Here is a 17,821-nt window from a genome sequence, read left to right on the forward strand (position 1 = left end):
TTTACTTTGATAAATAATGCTTTGATCACAGTCATTGATCAGAATATTTGTGCATTTCTGTTACTTTTCCAACACAGATGCCTAGAGTCAAGGTTTTGATAAAAGTTAAAACATTTCAGGTATATAGCCAGATGGCTTAAAAAATTTGTATCATTTTATTCTGCTTTCTTCTTATACTTACAAGGAGCTTTCTCACTCTGCAATTGACTGAAAAGCTTGTTTGTATTTTAATTACTTTATAGTCTTTCAAATATATCTGAAAACTGTTTATGGCATAAAGTAAGGGTGAGACTTGATTTTTCTTTCTAAAACCATTGTTTCCCTCAAAACTGTTTTAGATCAGCATCTCTCTGCTGAGCTTTTTAAAAAAACCATTTTAATTGACACATAGTAATTGTACAAATTTATGAGGTATGCTGCATTTTTTTTTTTTTTGCAGTACTGGGGGTTGAATTCAGGGCCTCACAGCAGGTGCACTACCACTTCAGCAACCCCACCAGCCCTTTTTGCAATGGTTATTTTTGAGATAGGGTCTCACATCATACTGGCCTGGACCACGATCCTCCTATTTGTGCTCCCTGAGTTGCTGGGATGATAGATGTGTGCCACTGTACCCAGCCATTGGTTGAGATGGGGCTCTCATGAACTTTTTGCCCTGGCTGGTCTCGAGCTGTGATACCTCCTGAGTAGATAGGATTACCAGCTTGAGTCACTGCACCCAGCCTCAATGATCAAATCAGGGTAGTTAGGGTAGTTGAGTTATCTCCTCAAACATGTATCATTTCTTTGTACTGGGAACACTTTAAATCCTCTCTTCTAGACACTTTAGAATATACAACAAATTGTTAACTATAGTCACAATGCTGTGCAATAGAACAACAGAACTTATTCTTTCTGCTTAACTATGTTTACATACTCAATAATCAACCTCCCTCTATCCTCCTACCCCACCTCTGGCAACCCCATTCTACTTTCTTATCCCAAAAGATCAACCTACTTTTCTTCAAACTGAAGGTTGGACCTCAGTACTTGAGAGGGGGTGCATGACAAGCATAAGATGGGTTTGTGGACCTGGGAACTCACTGGACTGGGGAAGGGGTCTCCCTAAGACAACTGCCCTTTTAGATCCCTGGTTTCCCCCCAGTTTATGCTGATGGCTCTGCGGTAGAATGTTAGTGTTGGTACAGCAGCACCCTCATGCCTACCTACCCTAGGTGAACACCTTTGCCTGCTGTGGATGTCCTAGAACATCTTTGTCATCATTCTCAGGGTATCTGTCAGGGTTTGATTGGAGATGTAAACTTCTGAAAGATATGTATATATTTATGACAGACTTAACTTCACACCATTTGGGGAGCTGCCTATATCTTAGTATGTAGGAAGCTGTGGATTTGGAAGCCATCTTAGTTCATTTTCTGTTGCTATAATTGAAAACTATGTACTAGGAAATTTATAAAGAATAGAGGTTTTACTTGACTTGTGCTCTGGAGGCTGAGAATGTGACCCTGGCATCTTGTGAGGGCCTTTTGTTGCATCACAATTTGATGGAAAGCATCACGTGGAGAAAAACAGCAGCTGCTAGAGATGGCATGCTTTTATAATGAAGTTACTCTCACCTTAAGCTATTATTCTTCAGTGTGTGGATGGGTTAACCCATTCATGACATTCATGAGGGACTCTCCTCTCAAAAATCCTGCCTCTAAATGCCATTAACATATGACTTTGGGGATTAAATTTTCAACACATGAATTTTCAGGGACACTTCCCAGCCATGGGCGGATGGGAATGGAGGGTGGAAATGAGGTGGAGCTGGAGCCCACACGGTGGGCGGGACCTGGGCATGCGCTCTCTCTCTCTCTCTCTCTCTCTCTCTCTTTTTTTTTTTGCTTCTGTTTTTTACTTACTTACTTTTATTTTTTTACATTTACTCACATGTGTATACATTGTTTGGGCCACTTCTGCCTGGTCCTCCTCCTCCCTCTAGCCTTGGCCATTAGTGAGGGACCCATGAAGGAGAGGCATTTGTGCTTTGTCCTGCATTAAATACACCCTGGCAAACCAGAGGAGAAGAGCCCTGGCATTCAGGTGGACCACACTTGCCCAGTACTGGCCATGTGGAGTCTGTGGTTCAAGTTTTGTACAGTTTCTTCTAGAAAGTAGAGATGAAAACAGATCCCAACTCATTTTATGAAGTTAAATATTCCCATGATACTAAAACAAAGACAATGCAAAAAAGGAAAACTGTAGATTAATATTCCATATGAATTTAGAAGCAAAAATACTCAACAAAATATTGGCAAATTGAATCCAACACTTTATGAAAAGAATTATGTACCTTGAACAAATAAGAGTCATTATAGGTAAGCAAAGCTGGGTCAACATTTAAAAGTCAATGTAATCCATTGTATCAACAGGTTAAGCAAGAAAAGCAAATGATCAAATTTATTGATGCATAAAAAGCATTTAAAAATCAAACATTCATGACAAAATTCTTAGCAAACTATTGATAGAGGAGAATTTCCTCTATTGAAAAGGAACATGTGAAAAACCCTTACATCATACTTAAGGGTGAAAGAGGAACATTTTTGGCAAAGGATCAAGGCAGGGATGGCAGTTCTTACTACTCTAGAACTCCAATACAGTACTGGAAGTTCTAGCCCATGTACCCAAGCAAGAAAAGAAAATAGCATCCAGCTAGAGATGAAAAAATAAAACTGTTTCTACTGGCAGATGACATGATCATCTATGTCAGAAATCCCAGCAGATCTTTGTTTTTGTTTTTTTATTTTGTCAGCACTGGGGTTGAACTGAGGGCTTCTCTACCATTTGAACTGTATCTCCAGCCCTTTTTTGCTCTGATTATTTTGGGGATAGGGTCTTGCCATTTTTCTCAGGTCAGTGGGGCCTCCTATTTTAGGCCTCCCTCTGTAGCTGGCATAACAGGAATGCCACCACACCCAGCTCTTTTCCGGTTGAGATGGGGTCTCACGAACATTTTTTGCCTGGGCTGGCTTGGAACTCTGATCCTCCTGATCTCTGCTTTCCACATAGCTTGGGATGACAGACATGTGCCACTGTGCCCAGATATTGGTCAAGATGGGGTCTCACAATCTATTTGCCTGGGCTGGCCTCAAACTGCAATCCTCCTGATCTCAGCTTCCCAAGCAGCTAGAATTACAGGCATGAGCCACTGGTGCCCAGTTCCAAGTTTAAATATTTTAAAATATTTAAAACTGGTGAGTTCCACAAGGTTGCAGGATACATGCATGATCCACAAAGCCAGGCACAGTGGTGCACACCTGTAGTTCAGGTACTTGGGAGGTTGAGGTAGGAGAATCACTTGAGCCAAGGAGTTCAAGGCCAACCTGGGCAACATAGTGGGACCTACTAAAAAAATATCAACACATGAAATTTAATAACATTTCTATATACTTGCAAAAAACATGAGGAAACTGAAATAAATGTAAGACAATTTTTAATCACACCAAAGAAGATTAAATACTTAGTTATAAACTTAATGAAACATGTATAGGATGTGTATGTTGAAATTACCAAATGATGTCAAAAGAAGTCAAAGAAAACCTGAATAAACAGACAGGCCATGTTCATGGATTGAAAGACTCAGCATATCAAAGATGCCAATTCTGTCCAAATTGATCCACTAGTTTAATGGAATACCTACCAACATTTCAGCAATTTTTTTGTAGGTACAGAAAAGTTTATTCTAAAATGTATATGGGGGGCTGGAAGCATGGCTGTAGTCATAGACTGCCTGCCTAGCATGCTCAAAGCCTTGAGTTCAAACCCTACTACCACCAAAAAAACTACCTAAAACAATCTTGAGCAAAGAATAGTAAAGTAGGAAGAATCATTCTACCTCTGATACGACTTACCACATAGATACAGAAATCAAGACACTGTAGTACTGGCCCAAGCATAGACTCATAGATCAGTGGAACAGAATAGAGAATTCAGAAATAGCCCTACTTAAATATGCATAAGTGATTTTTAAAAATAAAGCTACAAAAGCAATTTAATGGATGAAAGACAACTCTTTCAACATATGGTTTGGAAGCAAGTAGATATTCACAGGTTAAAAAAAAAAGAATTTCGAAATGAAACCTGTTAAAACTGCTCCAGGAATGTCAGGAAGGGGAATAAAGGAGAATAATGGAAGAGGTGAATGCAACTATGATATAGTGTAAGAACTTTTGTAAATGTCACAGTGTATTCCTAACCCAACAATAAGATAAATAGAAATTTAAAAAATTTTGACTTACATATTACACCTTACATAAAATTAACTCAAAATAAACCACAGACTTAACAGTAAACTTTAAAACTATAAAACTTTTATATAAAAATATTTAAAACTTTTTCTTGGCAGCACTGGGGATTGAACTCAGGGCCTCATACTTGCTAGGCAAGCACTCTTACTGCTTGAGCCACTCCACCAGCTAAAAATATTGAAAACTTTTACAAAAAAGTTTTATGTAAAATGTTTGACAATTTTTGTAATTCATGGCTAGGCAAAGAGTTCTCAGATTTGAAATCAAAAGCATGATGTAGCTGGTGGTATGGCTCAAGTGGTAAGAGTGCCTACCTTGTAAGCGTGAGGCCCTAAGTTCAAACCCCAGTGCTGCCAAAACAAAAGAAAAGCATGATCTATAAAAGGAAATATTGGTGAATGAAACCTCGTCCAATTAAAAAGGTTTTCTCTACAAAAGTTCAAGTGAAGAGGAAGGCATGTGAAGACAAGCTACACATTGGAGGGGCATATTTGCAAAGGAATTATACCTACAATGTATAAAGAACTTTCAGAACTCAATGTTAAAAAATGTAACTAGAACTAAATATATCCTCTTTAATTCTAATTAATTAGCCATTGGGGAAATGCAAGTTAAAACCACAACACACCTGTCAGAATGACTAAAATAAAGGATAAGTGACAACCCCAAAGGCTGGTGCGTATGCATAGAAATTGTATTATTCAATTTACTGCTTCTGGGAATGTAAAATGTGCCTTGTGGCAAAGCCACTCTGAAGAAAGTTTGTAGTTTCTTACAAAACTAAACCCTTATTACTATATGATTCAGCCATTGCACTCCTGGGCATTCATCCTAGAGAAGTGAAGCTTAAGTTCATTTCTCTGTATGTGAATTTTTATAGCAGTTTTTTTTTTGTATTAGCCAGAAACTGGAAACAGCCCATATGTCTTTCAATTAGGAATTGTTAAATAGATTTTGATCCATCCATAGAGTAGATGCTATGGTTTGAATGTGTCTCCAGATTTTATGTGTTGGAAACTGAGTCCCAAAGTTACACATTAATGGTCTGTGAAGGTGGGACCTTTGGGAGATGATTGGGTCTTCAGAGCTGTGGCCTCATAAATTGATTCACTTATTCATGGATTAATGGGGGATGGTGGAAGTTGCTTTGCTACAAAAGTGAGCACACTTACTCTGTCTTGCCACATGATACCCTGTACCACCTTGGGACTTTGTAAGGTCTCCATCAGCAAGAAGGCTCTCAGCAAATGCAGCCTCTCAATCATGTACCTCCAAGATTTCAGACTGTGAGTCAAAATGAACTTCTTTACCAGTCTTCTTTACCAGTGTTATTCAGTTAAGCAACAGAAAATGGACTAAGACAGTGGAATATAGTTGGCTATCTTCATCTGCAGGTTCTGCCTTCTCAGGTTCAACCAAACATGAACCAAAAACATTAGGAAAAAATGGTGTCTGTACCAAACATGTGCAGGCTTTTTTTCTTATCATTATTCCCTAAACAGTACACCATTTACATAGCATTTACACTGAGTTAGGTATTTTAAGTAATCTGGAGATGATTTACAGTAGGTATATGCAAAATACTATGACAGTTTATAGAAGGGGCTTGAGCATCTGCAAATTTTTGTGCCCATGTGGTGTCCTGGAACCAATTCCCCCACAAATAGTGAGGGACAACTATATTATGAAATAATGAAAAATAAGGAATGTTGATAAATGCAACAATTTGGGTAGATCAGAAGGGAACTATGCTGAATGAAAAAGATGATCCCAAAAGGTTATATACTGTTGATTTCCATTTATACAGTATCCTTGAAATGACAAAATGATAGATGGAGAGATTAGTGGGTGTCAAGTGTTACATAGCTATAAAAGGGCAGCATGAGGAATCCTTCAGTGATGGAAATGTTGAATATCTTGACTGTAGTGGTGGACACATGCACTTCTGTGTATGATAAAATTGTATAGAACCAAATATATCACACACAAATGAGTCCATGTAGTAAGTCACTGGATTGCATCCAGGTCAACTTTCTGGCCCATATATTCTCCTGTAGTTTTGCAGGTTGTTATTGTTGGGAGAAAACAGGGAAGAGTACAAGTGATCTCTGCATTATTTCTATTCAAATCTCCACGTCACAGAGGACACAGTGGGGGTACACATATGTTGTTCTCATCATGAAGAATAAGCTCCATGTCTGTTTGGCATCTGTCCCAGGCCAGGTCCTGTTCTGGGTGCTGCCCATAGGGTGTGTGCATGCTAGACAAGATTCTGGCTGGAATGCTAGTCTGGGATAGTGACTAAGGATGATGGTCAAGAGGCTACTATGGGATGCTGGTTGGGATGCTGGCTCCTTCTCTCACTGACCAGCAGGGGGCAGCCTGGCCATGCAAGGACTGGGGCTCTGTTGCATTGTCTTGATTGGGCTCAGCTTCCCAGGCTTGGCTGTGTGAGTCTTGGGGTTCCCTCCCCCTCCCCCTCCCTTCCTCCCTCCTTCTCTCTTTGTCTCTCTTCCTGTCATGGCCCAGGAACTCATTCCGCCCATGACTGGCAGTGTGGATGGGTTCATTTCTCCTTTCACTTTTTGTATAGCTCCATTTCAAATGACTTGTGTGTTTTTTTCTTCTCCCCCAGGAAGACCCCCTCTCTGACCATCTCAATTAGACAGTATTTCTTGATAAGTGGCCCCTCATCCCACACCTCCCAGACCACCTGAAATCAGCTTCCCCTTCCCCATGCTGCACCCAGCAGCCACCTGGTACCCCGAGCAGGGACTGCTGAGCCTTCTGGACCCCAGTTGCACACACACACCCTATGTGCTGGGAAATCAAGACCCAGAGGGGCAAAAGTGAGTGGGTGTCAGCTGTGGGGAGGTGTGCTCCTGTCTTCTGTCCTCCCAGCCCCAGAGAGGCCTTTTCTCATCCATCTCTGACTGGATCTCGCTCAGTCTTGGACAACCTCCCTCTTTCTCACACTTACTCTCTATCATTCATTCATTTTCTTTCTCCCTTTCTGTCTCTTTTTTTGCACATTCTTTTTCTCTCATTCATTCTGTCTCTGCTCCTCTCATGCAGTCTCTTCCTCTCACTCATTCTGTCTCTCGGTATCTTCGTCTTCTCAGTCTCTCACTCTATTTCCCTCTGATTCTTATTCATTCTTTTTGTCTCTCTCATTCTGTTGCTCTCTCATTCATTTCCACTTCTCATTCATTCTCCCTCTCCCTCTCTCTGCCTCTGGCCCAGGAAGCAGGGACCTGAAGCAGTCACATAACTGGGCTGACAGGAAGGAGGAGGGGTAGGAGTCACCGCTGATCCTGGTTGTTGTGTACAGTGGGGTCTCCATCAGACACTGAGATGAGACCTACAAGAGAAGCCTTGGGGAAGGAGCATTGTGAGCATCCTGCTTCTTTTCTGAAGGGCCCGGGGAACTGAGCCTTTGCTTGTCATGAGTGGAGCAAATCCAACTATGTAAGTTCATTCTGTCTGATGGGGGTATTCTGGCTTTTGAGAGGGATCTCTAGTTGGGGAAGCAGGAGCCTGGAGCCACATCACACCCCACATAGCCTCCACTGCTGCCCTGAAGCATCCAAAATCCAGACCAGACCTGAAAGAGACGTCAGAGTGGGCCTGACCTAGGAGATAGGTTGCCCTTGCCAGGCCTGGTGTCCCTGGAGTACCCTCGCTACTGCAGGGGCTCATGCAATGTGCTGATCTGCTAAGGCTCCCAAAGTCTCCTGTGGCCCCCCCACCCTGCCATAAGCAACCTCAGATCATTGGAGTTGTGTGGATTCCAGAAACTCATAGGGCAGGGTCTTCATAGAGCTGGAGGTTTGCAAAGACTCAGATGTGGGGAGCACTCACAGCTGGCTACCTTTCTGTTTTTCCTTCCTGGAGGGGATTTGTTTCAGAGAATACACCCCCTCTCCAACACTGATAGCACTCTTTTGGACCTGTCTTGTCCCTTAGAAAGCATTTCTTGTTCCTCTTCTCTGAACACTGGGTGTGCAGGGCAGAGAGACTTGAGCTAAGACTGCTTTGTCACCCTATCCCTCTCACCCGACTCCCTCCTCTCCAAGCCTGTACTCTTACTGGAGGGCCATAGTGACATTGCAGCTGTCTGGGAATTGATGTTAGTTTGAGCTGGAGTCCAGTGGTACCCAAAAAACCTGCTTCTTTCTTTCCCCAATGAATAGTTACACTGGCAAAAGACCCCTGAGAGGAGGGCTTAATGGTATACATTTTGGGAAGTTACCTTTCTCAAGAGAGCCAAGTATCGCCTTCATTCAGGGGTTCTGGGTCTGTAAACTGGCTGAAGTCTGGGGATGAATTGAGAAGCTGTTTATGATTCAAGATAGACTTTTGCTTCCTTGATTGTGAACCTAGCAATATCTGGCCCAGACCCCCCACCACTTTATTTGGATGGCTTCATAGGCCTGGGTGGCTGCAGTAGGGGATGATGAACCTTCCAGTCAGGGAAGCCCTACAGCCCCACAAGATAGCCACTTGACCATTGATCACAACACAGTATTCTAGATAGAACAAAGTCAGCCTGTCCTGGAAGTTGGCCTCTTCAAACTATGTGCAAGACCAAGAGCTTATCTGCCCTGTGGCTTGGCTGGAAAAAGCTGGAAGGAGGGAGGGAGGTTTGTCTCCTTGGCCTGCTGTAATGGCCTTGGTCAGGTAAGTTTTGCCAAACCCTATGGGCTCAGTTTGTCATTCAGGGAGGCAGCCTAGTTGGTGTTTGCCAACAACTCTTCCACGGGAATTCACCTTCCACCTGTTCAGTGACCTCATGGGCACTGCATTCTGTCCAGCATTAGAAAAACCTAAGAATCCAGTGGTTTCCTACCTCTTTTCTCTCCTGTTCCATCCACACTGGCCACTTCTCTCAGCTTTTGTCACCTTTGCACTTTCCTTCAGCAGAGGCACAGGGAATGAATACACAGGTATGGCTACAACTCTGCAGAACAGGTTCCCTCTGCCCATGCTGGCACTGGGCCAATGATAGTAATTTGAGCAGGTAGGCCACTGTGCACTCTATGGATGAGTGTGAACAGGGAAGGGCAGGTGGGGCTTGGTGTGTCACTAGGGTGCAGGCTCCATAGGTACCCCAAGAGCCTGTGGGGGACAGAGGAGAGCCACCTCCCTGCTGTTGAGGAAAGCTACCACTGTCCTGGAGAAGGCATAATTCAGGCAACAGTGGGGTGAGGGCAGCCAGACGTGAAACAGAAAACTGAGGCCTAGAAGATTCATGACACAGGGAAGGAGTATGTGTCCTGAGGTCTACTTAGCATGGGAGCAACTGGTAGCATCACCTACATTTGCTACCATATCCCTAAGTATGGAGATTTGGGTGCTAGGGTGGCCCTCCCAGACCTTCAGGTATAGCTCTGGCATTTCCTTATGTTGGACATGGGTCCTGCTAACACATGCCCTGGTTCCCTAGGGTTTTTGATAGGTTACTGTTTGGAGCTGAGCCAGGGCTTCAAGTGGGGATTTGGTGGCGTCACTCAGGGCTAGTTGCTATGACATGACATAGATTTCTTCAAAGAAAGAGGAACTCTTCCTGAGCCCATAAACTAGTATGTCCTCATACCAAACGTGGTCTAGGGGTCTGGGGCTGTGACCAGAGCTCTCTGTTCAGAGCCTCCTTCCTCTTTTCTCAGGACTTACTGGGTGGCCGATGTGACAGAGCTCTACTCTCTCTGGAAGAGAGCTTTGTATTGCCCACAGCGCCTTGTGACACACATTACAATCTCACACATCATTTTTCTTGGAAGCAGCCTCATGCTTTAAACATGTCATCACTCTGGGTCTCCCGTCCCCTGCCTCCTGCAGTTGCCCCTCCAGTGCCTCTCTTCCTCAGATCTGGATCCAGACCTCCAGGTGGAAGTCTTGGAGGCTGCGCTGTGCTCTTTTCACTGCAGGAGCCCCATGAAGTGGCTGACCAAGGTGTGAGCAGAAGAGGACCTGGGCAGGGGTCCCAGTAATGGGAATGACATGAGGCTGTTCACACCCAATAGGAAGGCAGACCATGGGTTACAATGTGATATCACAACTTGGAAAGAGCCACTGCTCACTGGAGTTAGATGGGTCTTAGATGGGGAAACCAAGGCCCAGAGAGGAAGTGATTTTCCCAGGCTCTGTCTCCTCCCTGTCCCACCACACACTCAGCCACACACCCACAGTGCGCTCTTCTGGCAGGACAGGACATACTCACTTGGGTGGTCCACACACCATGGAAAAAGTGACTTGCTTGGAGAGATGCAACTTCCTATTTCCTCCTTTTCCTTGCCTGGGACTGCCCTTCCTGCGACAGGTGGCAGAATTTTCACAGCCTAACACCTCAGCCTTTCCGATGTGCTGCAGCCTTCAGACTGGAGGTCTTTGTGCCAGAATCAGACCCTCCAAGTTCAGAAAGTGCTAGTTAGTAGGTCCGTCTGCCTTCCAGGGAGCCCAGCTTGTCCTGCAGACCCAGTCTTGGAGGCTCACCAGCCGTTTACTGACTGAGCTCTGGCAGCTTGACTCCAGTGGGGGGTGTCCCTGTTCTGAAGTGGGTCTCCAGCGTGGAAGGCCAGCATATCACTGGTCTCTACATGCCTGAAACTCAATCCCTGTTCTCTAGCACCTTGTGTGGCCCAAGTTCCACTGCCCAGAGGGCTTCTAAGCATTTTCCTGGATGCTCTGGTCAATATGGTAATTTGTGTTATCGCTCTATTTTAATTCAGGTTTGACTTTCCCAACACCATCTTGCTCCAGAAGCGGATACACAGAGATGAGTCACTGGGCAGCTCTGTGCTTCCAGCCACACAGGGGCACCTTCATCGCAAGGAGTCCCCTTCATTGTCATCCTTAATGAATGGCGAGGATTTGGGTTCTGGGGACGAGGTTGCTTGGTGGTCAGCGCTGTTAGTGACTCCAGCCTCAAGCTATCCTTCCTCAGTTCAGGGATGGGAAGACAGAACTCCCACGCATCTTTAGTTTCCCTCTTTGAGGGGTCCGGTTTGTTTCCTCTTCTCACCATCCTTCCCGAGGAGCAGCCCCAGAGCCCCAGTTCCTAGCAGACAGCAGGGGTCCTTGTCGCGACACCCCCGCACGTCCTGGACTCCTGCTCCCGCGCTGCAACGCAGCGGCCGATGTGCCTCCTCCCCCAACCCAGCCACCACTCCGACGGCACAGGCGCTCAAATTCCCTACACAGCCGCGCCCGGCTCCGCCTTTCCCTGTCCGAGCACTCTAGCACCGGACTGTAAACACCCCGCCCCAAATCCTCCTGGAGGCTCCACCAACGCTCCCGCCCCACCCCCGGCCGTCTTGCACCGACTGTAGATAACTCGCACGGGCTCCTACTCTACACAGGCGCTGAGCCCCCAGCTTCCTGCAGGTCCCTTCGGCCGCCCAGATTCTGGCTCCTCAACGTCCTCCCACTCCGGTTGCCCCCGCCTCCAGTCCCACAGCTCTTGGGCGCCCACCCCCCTTTCACCCGCGGGCGCCCCAGACCCGCCCCGGGAGCTGCGGGCCTGGAGCTGCGGCGGGCGGGGCGCGCAGCTCGGATTTCGGCCCGCCCCCGGCGCCGGCGTGACCCCTCCTCCCGGGCGCGGGGCGGGCCCGGCCCAGCTGGTCGGCGCGCGGCCGCTGCTGCGGGCGCTATAAGAGGGCGGCGGCCGCGGCGCGCCCTGCGCGGAGCTGGGAGCGCGATGGTCAGCCGCCGCGGCGCGGCAAGATGCTGGATGGGTCCCTGCTGGCGCGCTGGCTAGCTGCGGCCTTCGGGCTGACGCTGCTGCTCGCCGCGCTGCGCCCTTCGTCCGCCTACTTCGGGTAGGTGCCCTGGGCGGGCAGCCGCGCGCGGGCGGGCCAGGGCAGCGGGACCGGGGCGGAGGCGCGGGCGCCCCGAGTCCCGGGGACAGCGCCCGCCAGTTGCTCGGTCGACGTTCGGCTTGGCCGCCCGGTTGCCTGGAGCTGTTTGTTTGCGGCGCGCGCGTCGCTCTGTCCGCGGGTCGATGTCCCCGGCTTTGCGCTTGGGGTAGAGAGGCCGGCATATTCTACGGGCTTGCGCGGGGCTGTGGTCCTTCGTGACTGCACAGTCGTCGTGGTTGCCCCCGCCTTAGGCCGCCGTGTTTCTGCCAAAAGACTGGAGCCTCCCCGTCCCTTGCCCATCCACCCCCCTTCTCTCCTGGAGAAGTTAATTTAACAACAACAGAAAAATACGTACAAAATCCAGATGTTCCTCGCATTGAGCCCCAAAGGGCGGGGGGACCCTCCAAACTGGAGAATTTTTAAATTTTTTATTCTTTGCGCTTTGCTTCTGGTGCCTGCGGGGTTCCTCAGAAGCGCGTCTGTGAGACTTGGCTAGGGCAGTGGTCGCCACTGTCCCGCGGGGTCACTGCCTGCGCTCGCTTGTTTCTGCGCTAGTAGTTTGCGTTTTGTTGGCGCGTCTGTCTCCGTTCGTCCTTCCCTCTCTCCTCCGGCTTTCCCAGGTTTGGGATGCCCAAACCCAATGACCTTTAAAGGAACCCTGCCCGTTGTTTGAGTACTCCGAGGTCCAGGGTGGCACCTTGGAAGGCAGCACCCCAGCTTTCTCCACTTTCCCTCCCAACCCCAGGCGCCTCCTCTGGGAGTCCTGACAGAACCTTCGGGTCCCAGCCCGGATTTAGGGCGCCCTGGGCCGCTGGCTGGGCCGCCGCCCTCGGCCAGTCACCGTCACCGTCACCTGTTCCCTTGCCCCTGGCCCGGGCGCCCAGAGCGCAGCGGCCTGGCCGGCAGAGGGCCCCGTTGGTCTAGGAATCTGGCACCCGCCAGGGCAGGGAGAGGCTGACTGGACTGAGGAGCCCTGCAGGTGTATCCTGTTCTCAAAGAAAATAAAATATTTTCATGGGAAACTTTCCCTTTGTGTTTTTCTTTCTCCTTCTTTCTTCTTTGGTCCTTTCTCTTGAATTGTCTTCCAGGGTCAGCTGGGTTTCTGGGTTCCTGGGAAACCCCAACTTTGGCCTTCTTCTGTCTCCCACTATGTGCCAGGCCCTAAGGCCTGGGCTGGCATGCCACTGCACGCCATCTGTGCAGCTCTGAGCCTCACCCGCTGGGCAGGAGGGAGGGCCTGAGGATGGCTGTCTGGCTACAGGTCCACGGTGAGTCACAGCCCGGGCATCAGCCAGCTGTGCCTTCCTCTCACTCGTCCCAGCCAAGAGGCTCTACTCATCAGGCTTCTGACACACCCTGGGCTTGTCTGGGCGGTCACTTTGTACCACCTGGGATCTGCCACTGGCCTTGTGGTCCCCAAACTCAGATCCTAGGGGAGATGAGGGGGCCGGGTTGTGACCATTTCTTTCTGTGAATTGTCTGTCTCTGTGCTATGTATCTCTGGAAAGTCTTTGTGCTTTGCTGTTTTAGATGTGTGTATGTATGTGTGTGTGTGTGTGTGTGTGTGTGTGTGTGTGTGTCTGTGTGTGTGTGTGTGTGTGTGTGTGTGAGAGAGAGAGAGAGAGAGAGAGAGAGAGAGAGAGAGAGAGAGAGAGAGTGTAGGGAATATGCATCCTTCAGTTCACTGGTAGGAATAAGTCCTAGCTTGCTGGCTCTGTGTGTAGTCAGGGCTTCAATGCTGTCAATGCTGCTGTGGCCCTGTCAGTCCCCTGCCCAGCTCAAGAAGGCTAAGTGCTGCCTGCTAGTACAACTCTCTTTGTAACTGCCCTGTAAGGGTGTGCTGCCCTGGAGACAACCAGCTCTACCAAGAATGGACTAGTGGGTGCCTCTCAAAACTAGGGGTTGAGGTGGGAAAGCTTGGGGAAGGCTAAGTGACTTGGGTTCCCCTGGAGTTGATTCCTGGGGTGGGGGGGCATGCAAGATATGCCTTAGACTGTTCCGTGTCCAGAAGTCCTGCTCCTGGCCCAGCCAAGGAAGGAAGTCAGCCCCAAAGCCCCGAAAGGCCAGGCAAGCTGGCAGCTGGGGCAGCTGAGCAGGGGGGTCTGCTGTTCATGTAGGGTGTGCTAGGGCATCCTTCCACAGCCTGATTGGAGAGGGAGAAGGAACTGGAATCTAGGGCTCTCCTCTCCCTTCCCCCTCTCCAAAGCTCTGCCTGGCACGGAGGCTCCCAGGCAGGAACGCGGCTCCAGTTACAGCCCAGGAACCCAGAGAGGAGAGGCAGGCCCCGGGGAGGGTCACGTGGCTGCAGGAGCCCTCCCTACCCCCTCCCTGAGCTGCAACCCAACCCTGCCCGCTCAGGCCGCTCTTCCCTTCTAGAGGCCTCTGGTCACCCTGCCACTGGACCCCTCCAGGCTGGCAGCCAGCCATGGGGAAGGGGCTCCTCTCTCTTCCTCCCTTGGCCTAGCTCTACATCCTGGCCTGATCAGCAGGTGGCATTTCCTTCTGGTTCTCCCTGGCTGCTGACTGCTTGTGTTCCTGGTGCTTGGCTGACAGGCCAGATATGAGCAGGAAGGGGCCAGCTGGAGGTCACATGTGGGTTGGGGTTATAGACCCAGGCCTTACCCTAGAGACTGTAAGGGTTGATTTCAAACTTTGGCTTCCTCACACCCTGTCCTTCTCTGGCAGTTCAAAGGTGAGAGGATGGATCTGAAGGACGGAGCAGCAGAAGTCTGGAACAAGTGTCTGGGTTTGTTTGTCTTTTGGCATTTAGAAGGGAGGCCCCAGACCCTGGTGGGGGTTGGAGGATAAAGGTCAAAGGACTGCTTGTGACTGGGCCTAGGCACTGCACTTGCAGCCCTTTTCTTAGGAATTTCATGCAGCAGTGAGCTAGCCCTAGAGAGGCTCTTGGGAGGCCTGGGGCTCCCAAATTGGTTTCTTTAAATGACTAGGAAGGCGTGTTGTAAACCCCGAGACTGTTTTCATTTTTCTGTTATGGCCATATGCATTTCACATCACTCAAGAAACATTTGCAGGTCTGTTTAAACAGGTCTGAAAGGCAAGCTTTGGGTACTTTGTGCCACTGTGGATTGTTTGGGGCTGAGATGTGTCAGGGCCTGCAGAAGCCCTCTTTTTCTTATTGCATATAACTCACATCCTGTGAAATTCCCCCAGCTCAGTGGATTTTGTGTATTCACAAGACTGCATAGCCATTACCACTATCTAATTCCAGAACATTTTCCTCACCCCAGAAACCTCATACCCGCTAAGCAGTCACTCCCCATTCCTCCTCCCTACAGCCCCTGGCAACCACTAATCTTTCTGTCTCCATGGATTTTCCTATTCTGGACATTTCATATAAATGGAATCATATACTATGTAGCCTTTTGTGTCTGGCTTCTTTCACTTGGCATCATGTTTTTGAGGTTCATCCATTTTGTACCATGAATCAGTGTTTCATTCATTTTCATGATTGAATTATAACTCAATTGGATGACTATACTACATAGGGTTTTTAAAAAATCTATTTATTGGTTGATGAACTTTTGGATTGTTTCCACTGTTTGGTTATTTCATTTGTTGCTGTAAACCTTGCTGGTGCATAAGTTTTTTTTTTTTCTTGTAGATATGTATAGATGTGTATTTTTGATTCTTTGGGAATAAATACCTAGAAGTGGAATTTCTGGGTCCTATGATAAATCTGTGTTTAACTTTATTTATTTATTTTTTTGGGCAATACTGGGGCTTTGGGCTTGTGATATAGGCACTCTATGGTTTGAGCCATATCTCCAACCCTATGTTAACTTTTGAGGGTCTGCCAAACTCTTTTTCCAAGTAGCTGCACCATTACATTTCCACTGGCAACGTACAAGGTTTCCAGTTTCTCCGCATTCTCACCAACACTTAATAAAATTCTAGCAATGTAAAGTAGTCTCATTGTGGTTTTGATTTGCATTTATCTGATGTCGAGCATCTTTTTGTGGACTTTTAGCCATTTGTATATATTATTTGGAGAAGCATCTATCTTTTGCCCATTTTTAAAGTCAGGATACTTGTCTTTTGTTGTTGAGTGGTAAGAGCTCTTTACATATTGTGGATCTGTCCTTAGAGGAGAACTTTATCTCTTGACCAGTCAGGAGACAGGCTTTCATTCCTATCACAGAAGTGGTAGCATCCTACAAGTGAGCTTTCTTGTGCCTGGACCCCAGTCACACAGCTTATGTGCATGTGCCCTGTTTATGAGAGCCTTTGTGGGGTCTTATTCTGGGTGCTTAGGGGTCTTGAAGAAGAAGACCCTCTGGTCTTCCTGGGTCAAACAGGGCATGAAACTGGCATACTCCTTGTCCCTACCATTGTGTCTCTGTGTGCAATCCTAGGGTCTGGTGGAGGATGATACTCTGTGGTCATGTGCGTAGGTCCAATAACTGCTGGGACAAGGGCACCCATCTGACCCCTGGAGTGATCAGAGAATACTGGGAAGAGTCTCAGGGGAGGAAGGTGGGACTGAATGTACAGAATCACCACTGTGGCTGGACAGAGAGCTTGTTCTTGGGCAATCAATGCTGGCGAAGGGCTGGCAGAGGAGGGTGTCAGGGCCTGATTGTACTATGAGCTGAATGGGCAGGAGTTGGGGATGTCAAGAGGAGGTTTGCGCAGACTGTAAGGTCAGGCCTGGATTAGAAGTGGCTCGTATAGTTGTGGGCAGCTACTGTCTGTGGAGACCTGTCAGCTCTGGACTCTCCAAGAAGCCTGTGGATCCTGGTGCTTGGAAGGTCAGAAGGGTGTGGAGCCAATGGTGCCAATGGTGAGGTGAGGACCCAGGCAGTGGGGCTCATGCAGGACAGTGGAGGCAGCAGGCAGGTCAACCATGGAGGCCTCTTGCAAGAGGCCCTGTATTTGAGATCTGGACAGTAAGCATAGGGAGACCAGGGGTGGGTCAGAGGGGGAGGGCTTGCTGGGCTTGGAGGGATGCAGCTGGGGCTGGCATGCCTGTATGATTCCTAGGAATGCTGGTGACCAGCTTCTGTGAGTGGGCCCATGAGGGCAGGCGGGGAAGGCAAGTGGGAAGAACTCAGAGCAGGGGCTGGTTCATTCTCCTTCTTTTCTCTGCACTAGGCCATCTTATACCTGCCCCTGCATCTCTGTCTATAGGCCTCTGAAGTTGGCATGGGATGGAGGTCACTCAGACCCCTGATTTGGGGTCCACAGGCTCCCTTGAGGGGATGGAGAGCCATGTGGTAGGATTTGAGGTGAGGCGGAAGCAGCCACCACCTGGCCCCCCTCAGCTGTGTGAGCAGATGTCCTGTCCACAGCCGGTGGCTGTCTGGACAGGGAGACAGCTGGCCTAATCTCACTCCTGTCCTTGTCACACACTCTGCCTCCTGCTGCTGTGGCTTTGGTGCCCACACTGGCAAGTCCTTGTGGGTGCCAGGCAGCACCTGGGTGGCCCAAGCCTGTAGCACCTCCTGCCTGTGTCTGCCTCCCCCTGCCCTGCTGCCAGTTCCTGGGGTTTGGCCATCGTGAGTGAGGCATTCTTGGAAAGAATGCACAAGTAAAGATTTTTCCCAAGGAGGCCCTGAACCCCAGGGAGGGTGATGAACTGATAAGGGGTGGGCGGAGGGAGGCAGCAAGGCCTGCCAGGCTCCTCATTGCTGGCTGCGGAAAAGCGACACCTGTTGA

The 17,821-nt window shown here is 48.4% G+C and overlaps 1 protein-coding gene across 1 annotated transcript in view; it reads left to right on the forward strand.

Annotated features, from left to right (window-relative positions):
- The first annotated feature begins 11,909 nt into the window (after positions 1 to 11,909).
- The window catches only part of Wnt9a (Wnt family member 9A), a 28,201-nt gene continuing 22,289 nt past the window's right edge, over positions 11,910 to 17,821 (forward strand). Inside the window, exon 1 of the mRNA XM_020186068.2 lies at positions 11,910 to 12,106. Within this exon, the coding sequence (XP_020041657.1) occupies positions 12,012 to 12,106 (95 nt within the window). The 5' untranslated portion in view covers positions 11,910 to 12,011. The remainder of the gene's footprint in view (positions 12,107 to 17,821) is intronic.

This window comes from Castor canadensis, chromosome 15 (genome assembly GCF_047511655.1).
Source record: "Castor canadensis chromosome 15, mCasCan1.hap1v2, whole genome shotgun sequence".
In the NCBI taxonomy this organism is placed as follows: domain Eukaryota; kingdom Metazoa; phylum Chordata; class Mammalia; order Rodentia; family Castoridae; genus Castor; species Castor canadensis.